The 9353-nt window shown below is 38.3% G+C and overlaps 1 protein-coding gene across 1 annotated transcript; it reads left to right on the top strand.

Annotated features, from left to right (window-relative positions):
• Positions 1–1662: 1662 nt before the first annotated feature.
• Positions 1663–6161, top strand: LOC135781013 (uncharacterized). The gene is made up of 5 exons (XM_065291324.1): positions 1663–2088; positions 2185–2244; positions 2383–2448; positions 5290–5355; positions 5859–6161. Exons 1-5 carry the CDS (start codon positions 1698–1700, stop codon positions 6092–6094), a joined length of 819 nt encoding a protein of 272 aa, XP_065147396.1. The 5' UTR covers positions 1663–1697; the 3' UTR covers positions 6095–6161.
• The last annotated feature ends 3192 nt before the right edge of the window (positions 6162–9353 follow it).

Consider the following 9353-nt stretch of genomic DNA (forward strand, 5'->3'; position numbering starts at 1 on the left):
TGATGGCTCTTAGCAGTTTGTTTTTGACATCCGTCCTTTCCATGTGTAATTCTGTTTTGTTTTAAAGTATGCTGTATTTATTTAATTAATTAATTTAATGTTCTTTACAGGATGATGTCTCATCTGATGATGAGTACATCCCAGGATCTGTATCGGATTCAGAAAGCTCAGGGACAGAGTTGAGTGTTGAGTTGCCTACACCATCCAAAAAGGCCCATACCACTAATAAGCCGGATTTAGGCGTTACTGTTGCTGAACAAGAACAGACCTTAGATATACAGGACAACTGTAAGAATATCCTGATGGATCTAGAAACTACTGGTGATCTCCAAAGTGACCCAGAATCAGAAAGCTCAGAGTCATACCAGCAGTGTAGTGAAAAGGGTACTGTGGATATTCTTGGCCAAAGTAAATCCCCAACCAAATCGGCAAAATTACTTAAAAGCCAAGTCAATTATTGTTTTGTATGTGGAAAACCTCAAACAAAATTTGCTCGTCATCTCGAGAGGCATGTAAATGAAAATGCTGAAATCGCTCAGGCACTCCAGTTCCCGAAATCATCAAAGGACAGAAAGGTTCTTCTTGAGAAATTCCGAAACCTTGGCAACTTCAAGCATAACTCAATTGTTAAAACCACGGGATCAGGCTGTCTTAAAGTGAAAAGGAGTTCCAAACAGAGCAGCAGCCCTGAGACGTATGATTACTGCTTGTACTGTAAGGGAATGTTATCCAGAAAAGAACTTTCTCGACATATGAAAAGATGTGCTCTAAGACCAGAGAATAATGGTGAAGATGGACCTGAGTTGAGAGGGAGAGTCTTTGGTATAGCATCTGCTCAATCCACAATGTCCCAGCCAATTTCAAGTGAACTTTGGTCAGTGCTGGGCAAAATGCACAAGGATGACGTGTCCACTGCAATAAGGAATGACCATTATCTCATGCAGTTTGCACAGTCCCTCTTTAATAAACATGGGAGTGACAGATCAAAGCATGAGTATATAAGACAAAAAGTAAGGGAACTTGGGAGATTACTTGTAACTTTGCGCCACACAACAAGAATCCATAACATGGAAGAGGCAATAAAACCCGGCAACTTCTTTATTCTTACTAGTGCTGTCAAGAAAGTTTCGGGTTTTGATAACGAAAAAAACACATTCAAAGCCCCAAGTTTGGCCCTAAAAATTGGGCATTCTCTCAGAAAGATAAGTGACCTCATCATGTGTCGTGCTCTCATGGAAGAGGACCAAGGGGTGATCGATTCCATCAGGAGGTTTCATACACTTCATGAAACAAAGTGGTCTGAATTAGTTTCCCATTCTGCCCTATCAAACCTTAGTGAGGCAAAATACAACAAGAGCTCCAGGCTTCCACTGGCCAAAGACGTTCAGAAGCTACAGTTATATCTTGGTCAGCAAGTGGAATTGACTAGGGAGAAACTAGCCAGTAACCCAACAGCAGGCACTTATGCAGCACTAGCAAAGGTGACACTCTGTCAAGTAATTTTGTTTAATAGGAGGAGGGAAGGTGAAGTGGCACGGATGACTGTAAAAAATTTTCAAGATCGTGACATGTCCCAGCTAAACGATGACATAAGCACTGGGCTTACAGAAGTTGAAAAGAGACTTTGCAAACAATTCGCCAGAGTGGAACTGAAAGGGAAAAAAGGACGAAAGGTTGCTGTGATCTTGACTCCTGATATGACTGCTAACCTGTCACTTCTCATTAGTAAGAGGAAAGAGTGTGGAGTAACTGAAAACAACAATTACCTCTTCGCGATTCCTTGTAGTGATGGTCACTACAGAGGGCAGTTTGGTCAATTTGCAGATGCTTGTGGAGCCGAAGATCCTCAAAACCTCCGATCAACTAACCTTCGCAAACAGATCGCCACAATAAGCCAAGTCATGAACTTGAAAGATAATGAACTGGACCAACTGGCCGATTTTCTCGGCCATGACATTAGGGTGCATAGGGAGTACTATCGACTGCCCCAATCAACAATTCAGCTGGCTAAGATCTCAAAGCTGCTTATGGCTATGGAAAAGGGAAGTGTGAAGGATATTCAGGGAAAATCTCTGGATGAAATTGGTGGTATGCATCATTTACATGTTGTTAAATCTGCTTGGTGTATGTGTATATAGTTGGTGTAATAACATTTGATAACATTTTTACAATGTCAATTAATAGATGATGTAGACAATATGGATACCGGATCACAGCAACTCCCTAATGTTTCCACATCGCAAGGTACTGTTAAAATAGAATACCACAATTTCAGTAGCCTTGGGAGCCTGTGTTGTGAATTTTGCAGTTGTATTGGTGAAATGGGTGGAATATGCCTTTTTTATACATTTAGATAACGGCTACATGTCTCTTTGTTTTTAGACAATGAAGAAATGTTGGCTTCTGTGACTCTTGGATCACCTCACCTCTCTGAGACTGCAGCTCAAGGTATAATCACAATTTCCAACATATCACATGTAATGAGCTGGGATCTATGGGTTCCTTAGAGTATATAAAAAATGTTTTAGTCAGAAGTTAGTCCAGTAGTACAATGGTTAGAAACTTTGTTAGAGGCTTAACTTTTTGTCATCTCTCTTTATTGTGACTAGGGATGGAACGGTATTGAATGGTATTAAAATTTCATATCACGGTTATAGTGCCCAAAAATACCACAGTTATCAGTATTACCACGGCGTTGTTAAAATGAGATGAAAATGTTTCAAAAGAACAGATGCACACACTAAAAACATTTTAACAAGTTTTAAATGTCAATAGCCCAATAACCCATTATAACAAGGGACACGGTCTCTCGTTTCATTAATGCCACTTGCGTCTCTGTTTTTGATTTGTATTGAAAATGAAATCAGACTTTACTATTAGTACTATAATTATTACTATAACTTGTTATGATCTTGTCTGGGCCATTGTTTTGTACACTGTAGAAAATGCATTAAAATACGCAGGTTAGATTATCTCTATTCAGTATGTCCCTGTAATTATTTATGTGGTAAAGAAAATCTGTGTAATAAGTGCACAATGACTATACATTATTATCCTTTATACCACGGGTCTGTTGAATGCTGCATTCTGATTGGCTGAGAAATGTTCTATGGGTGTTGATTATTTTTCTGTAAACCACACACCTAACTTGTCAAATGTCTAAAAAATAGGCACCAGAGTAGGGCTGAACGATGTGAGGAAAAGTTGCGATGTGCGATGACATTGTTTAATGTTGCGATGACGATGTGAGTTGCGATAATTTTTTTTTTTCATGTTTTAGGGGCCATTCACATGTCGCGCCTAAAAACACGTGGAAAACACTAGACACGTAGGTTATTGTCACATGACCTGCACGCTGCGCTTGTGTCATTCTGAAAAGTTAAAATTTTTTTGAAATACCTGGAAAAACGAGCGTGTCGCGACCGCGGCACTTCCAGAGCACACATACATTTAAAATAATGAACTTGAGCGTGCAATAGACGCAATATGAGAATCACCGCTTCCACAGTACCTGTGTTTGCAGCTTCATCTCTCCTAAATCCAAAATAATTCCATGATATAGCTGAAGTGCTGTTCATTTTCACCACAAGGTCTTCGTCTGACAACACATTTTCCTCACTTTTCTCTCCTTCCTCTGCCATCGTTTTTGCTAACAGGCACAGCGTCGCAACTGACACCTCACAAATCATGAGCGTAGCTGACTTGGGGGTTCCCCTGATTGGCCTAGTAGCATGAACGCGCAAACCATCGCTGCGTCCGAAACCGCCTACTTCCATACTATATAGTAGGCAAAGTAGTGCTTTTTGCATACTATATAGTATGGTAGTAGGCGATTTCGGACGCAGCACATGTCTTCAGGACTAAACGTGATCGGTCAAACGTTTATTACATGCGCTTACTGTTTTCCCTTCATTCATTGCGTCAAGGCTGTCTGTTGCGATGTGTTCATCGCGTGAATTCATATCGCGATGACGATGAAAATTCGATGTGTCGTTCAGCCCTACACCAGAGCAATGTTTGTGGTAACCGTGGTATAAGCGGAATAATTGACTCCGGTCCTTTGAATTATTTGAAAATAATGCACACCTGCGGTGTAACGGATTACCACCTTGGTGTGCATTATTTTCTTATAATTCAATAGCCCGTCGTCAATTATTCCTTACTTAACTGTCACCCTAGTCTTGTCTGAACTTGTTAGTTCGTCTTTTGCTCAAAGCCAGTTTCTACAAACTTTTCTTTGTGGAAGATTCATGTTATTATTTCCCAGATGTAGTTTTAGTATTGAGGTCAAAGTCCACTTGCCTTGCATTTGCAGATTTGAAGTGTTTGCCCCTATAGCAACGACTTTCTTCTTGCATGTTTTACAAACAGGGTGATCATACTCTTAAGTTTCCCTACAAACAGCCAAAATATGACCACACCTCAGATTTGGTCCTTTTAGAAGGCTGAAATCTCCTGGTGCTGTGACTTCCTTCTGCCATTTCTTCACATTCAAAAAACAATGTTTCGCACTGCTTCTGCATTAGACCGATGCTGGCTGGATAGGATTTACTGCAAGTTTTCAAAATCATGATAATCATACACCGTTTTTATGATCAATTTTAAACGATACTAACCTTCAGTACCTTTTACTATGGTTATGGTGAACCCGGTAATCACTCCATCTCTAATTGTGATGCATATGCTTTGTGGCTAGTATTTTGATGTGTTCAGTAGTTTGCATGATCATTTTAAAACAACAGGGAAGACTTGGCCTGTGTTAAATCTACATAATTTCCTAGTACAATTATCACTCAAGGTATTGTTGCTCATATTCACAACTTTGCCATGAGTATAGTTATTATAATAGAATTGGCTCTCTGCAGTTTAACATGCATCCCCTCCATGCGCATGGTGTTTGACTGGTAGGCAGACAGGGTCTTTAAAGGGACACTTCACCCGTTTGCATTAAGCTTTGTATAGTTAGAACCCCAGTCATGTTTTTGAATGGTCATGCATCATTTCCTCAGTCTCCGCTGAGACAGGAGAAATACAGATTTCAGTGTTGCAATTCCTTCTTTCAATGATGTAAAAATCATCATTTTGCATCATTGAAAGAAGAAAGTCCAATATCTTTGTTGAGGGAGTGAGACTACAAACACCCATTTTCTCTGTCAAATAGGCGCCAATTCTAAATGTATGTTACATTTCGACTACAAATATGACACTTTCAATAAAGATAAATGTTTCTACAGGTGAAATGCCCCTTTAAGCCCATACATTTATACTGTGTATAAATATTTTTTTTAGATGACCAGGGGAGCGCTGCCTGTGTAGCTTCTGGTTCACCTCATCTCCCTGACTCAGTTACTCAAGGTATTAAATGCGGTGCCATGTCCTTCACTCTTAAAATGAATGTGTTAAAATAACACATTTTGTGTCTAGTTAAGGACAACACATCTAATGTGTTGTCTTTAACTTAACACATCTCTGTGTTATTTTTGGAACAACACACTTTGTGTTGTTTAAACACATCTTGTGTTGTCCCTTTAATTTATTTGAACTCAAAATCAACATGGAATGACATAATGTGTTACTTGCTAATGTGCAGTCAACACTAAAATTATGTTTGGTTAGACATATAAAGCATATAAAGAAGCTGGATGTATTTTGTTTTTAACAAGCAGTGTGATGAAATTTCATGTTAATGAAAACAATCAAACTTGATTTTTAGCAGATCTAAAGTCAATGTATTATAACACACATTTTTTCTACACAAAATTGTTCCAGGTTGTTTGGCATTTTTCAACAGCAACATCCCTACCTGCAAGTACATCTCACATGATCTTTTCTTTTTAATCTTTTTTTTAATTGTTCAGGTTCCCGTGTTTCAAGGCGGTGTGTGAAGAGACCATGGTCTGAGGAGGAGATACATGCTGTGATGAAACACATGAGACCTTTTATTGAAAACGGCGTGACTGTCAACAATGAGCAGTGCCTGAAGTGCAAGGAAAAAGAACAACCCATCTTGGACACAAGATCCATTCAAAACATTAGGGATTTTGTGCGCAACAGAGGTTTGGCCTTTAAGAGGCATTCAAATGCTAAACATTAAATGGACAGATTGAGCCTTTCCCTTCCCAGGCATGTTTTGTCAGAAATAGTTCAGGTAACTTCTTCAATTATTTCACTAACAGGCAGTGTTTTGTTTTGCCATGTGGTTAGCCTTGGCCTTTTAAAGGAAAACGCAACCGGTTTTCAATATTTTATGTACTTCTCTCAACTTCGATGAATTGATGCATACCTATCTTTTTTCAATGCATATTAATTCATCTAGTTGAGAGAAGAACATAGTAAAATATTGAAAAACGGTGGTGTCTTCCTTTAATGTCAAGATTTACTTGTATTTTCCTTTATTAAATTTTATACGCAACAGAGGCTTGGCCTTTAAGAGGCACTGCTAAAAAGTAAATGCACTTTTGGACAGCTTGAGCCTTTACATTTCTGACATGTTTTAAACGTTGGTGTCCTGTGTTCAGAAGTGATTTTACAATGTTTCCTTTTAAGGAATTTATTCTTGAGGTGACAAAATCAAATATACTTCAGTGATTCAACAAATGTTGTGTTGTGTGTGTTAATAATGACAAACCTAGATTCCCCCCCCCAACATTTTTAGCTTAATTGCAGATGAGTTAAGTTTAGTAGTCAAACATAATGAAATCAACTAATGCGCTAAATATACTTTGAGACCTCAGCAAGTTGCAATCCTATTCGTAATCTCCACAAAACAAAGAGCATATTTCATATAAATCGAGTGTATTGTGTCAGTTCTGGCAGGTAATGTTAGTCAAGTTTGCATCAGCTGAATGTCCGCTGATCACATCTACCTATAGGAATATGATGTTTATCACAGCATACATTTATGATACCTGTAGCTCTTTAGTATTATCACATGCTATCACGTTCTCCAGAGCTCATTTATTCCCTTGAATCGGACTAAATTCCTCAATTATTTTGTACATTTAACCCTTAAACAGTCAAGAGTAGAAAACGATGAGCAAAAAATCATTTCATGACATTTTTGGTATCATCTGAACTTATGTAAAAGATATTCATTGATATTTTCAATTTTTAAAATTTGATATATTCAGGATTTATTTAGGATCTCCCAGGATACATTTCCCTTTTAAAGTATAAAAAAGGACTAAGTCATCAATATTTATTTTTTATTTGCAGCAAAAATTATGTGATTCTGACTTCTTCTCTTGCTCTAAAACATGTCATACATATTTTTTCATTCATTTTAAACAGTGTAAACAACAGGTTTACTAGTAACAATACATGTAAATGACCAACTAAATGTTAGTAGGCCTAACTAAGAATGAGCAGTTTTTGAATGTCTTCATTGGCTTAATTGGTGCTTTTTCTCCTCCATCTGCAAAAAAAAAAAAATTATTTAGCAATTGATTCATTTTGCATACTACCTGAACTACCCCTCAATATAAACTATATGTGTCTCATGCAGAAGCCTCTTATTGGCTGCAATTCAGAGGAATGCATGCCTGGCATGAGGAAAATTAACTAAATTTCTTGGTTCTAATACACTGCTGCACTGTCACAAAAACTTCAGATTTTAGAACAGTGATGAAGATGAAGAATTCATTGGTATCGGCTCTATAACTCCTATTCGCTGTGAGGCCGCGAAAGAAAATATCCAGTTAAAATGCTAAGATTCAGTTACCTTAATATACGAATATCAGTTTAACCTGCAAATTTGATCATTTATTACATTTTTCAACTCAAAATACAAAGAAAGTCAATATTGTGGTTAATCCCATTTTTATATGCTAATCAGGCAATGTATCTCAGTGGATACACATATTTCAAAATGTGCTAAATAACAATATGAACAACATATTACCGAAATTTCTTCTTCAGCACCTTAAGACAATGTTCACAATTAATATTATCAGTTTTAAAAAATTTTTTTAAAGAAGAAAAGTAAGATTAATATTCATTTACTTACCACAAAATCTGACTGTCCTGCACCACCGGTGGCCATGTTGGATTTAGGTTGACCAATCAATAAAAAAAACTTGAAGCAAATAATGTTACCCACATATTCAAGACAGACCAAGGTTTGATAAGTGATACAAGGATTTGATTGAAAAGTCTTTTTTATGCCCCAAACAAGACACTGAAGAGAGCATATCCCGTGGTGCACATTGCCTGTTTAAGGGATGATATCTGCAATACATTATGTTGGTCCTGTTCTGTTTACCCTTGGAGGGGGTATTGCTGCTTTCCCTGCTCTTGCCCATGCTTAATGGATATGCTTATCTGAAAAGTATGTCCCGATTCCATGTTATTATAATGGTGCGCCTCACTTTGGTCTTATTATCCATGTGTCCTTTCAAAGCAGGTTATACCCCGTGTGTGTGTATGGTGAACCGGCCTTACAGACCCTGTGTCCTTTCAAAGCAGGTTATACCCCGTGTGTGTGTATGGTGAACCGGCCTTACAGACCCTGTGTCCTTTCAAAGCAGGTTATACTCCGTGTGTGTGTGTATGGTGAACCGACCTTACAGACCCTGTGTCCTTTCAAAGCAGGTTATACTCCGTGTGTGTGTATGGTGAACCGGCCTTACAGACCCTGTGTCCATTCAAAGCAGGTTATACTCTGTGTGTGTGTGTATGGTGAACCGACCTTACAGACCCTGTGTCCTTTCAAAGCAGGTTATACTCCGTGTGTGTGTATGGTGAACCGGCCTTACAGACCCTGTGTCCATTCAAAGCAGGTTATACTCTGTGTGTGTGTGTATGATGTCATCACTGACCTTGTACACCACACTGTCCTTATAGACATTGTTACAGAAAAGTCTTTACAAACCACCAGAAAGTCTGAAAAATATACTTTTTTTATATCTCATTTGTGCAAAGAAAATCTTTTAATTTTAAGTTGTGTATAGGTTCGCTGATTTTTTTCATGATTTTTGATATGTTTTTTGTAGCTCTAGCACCACTGGATCCCGGTGTCCCCACAGCCCTGTGCCCAGTCTGATTTATGAAAAATTAAAAAAAATGTCCCTCTAGCCCGATAAACGTGTGTGTGTGTGTGTGTGTGTGTGTGTGTGTGTGTGTGTGTGTGTGTGTGTGTGTGTGTGTGTGTGTGTGTGTGTGTGTGTGTGCGCGCGCGCGCGCGTGTACCTGGTAATTATCACGTTGTGGGGACCAATTGTCCCCACAAAGATAGGAATACCAGTGTTTTTGTGACCTTGTGGGGACATTTTGATGTCCCCATGAGGAAACAAGCTTATAAATCAAACAGAATGATGTATCTTGAAAATGTGAAGTAGTGGAAGGGTTTATGTGAT

This window comes from Paramisgurnus dabryanus, chromosome 23, assembly GCF_030506205.2.
Source record: "Paramisgurnus dabryanus chromosome 23, PD_genome_1.1, whole genome shotgun sequence".
NCBI lineage: Eukaryota > Metazoa > Chordata > Actinopteri > Cypriniformes > Cobitidae > Paramisgurnus > Paramisgurnus dabryanus.

Coding starts and splice junctions, on each gene's coding strand:
- LOC135781013 (XM_065291324.1), top strand. CDS start 1,698: ATGACTGCTAACCTGTCACTTCTCATTAGTAAGAGGAAAGAGTGTGGA. Junction 2,089..2,184: donor ATCTCTGGATGAAATTGGTG/GTATGCATCATT, acceptor GTCAATTAATAG/ATGATGTAGACAATATGGAT. Junction 5,356..5,858: donor CCCTGACTCAGTTACTCAAG/GTATTAAATGCG, acceptor TTAATTGTTCAG/GTTCCCGTGTTTCAAGGCGG.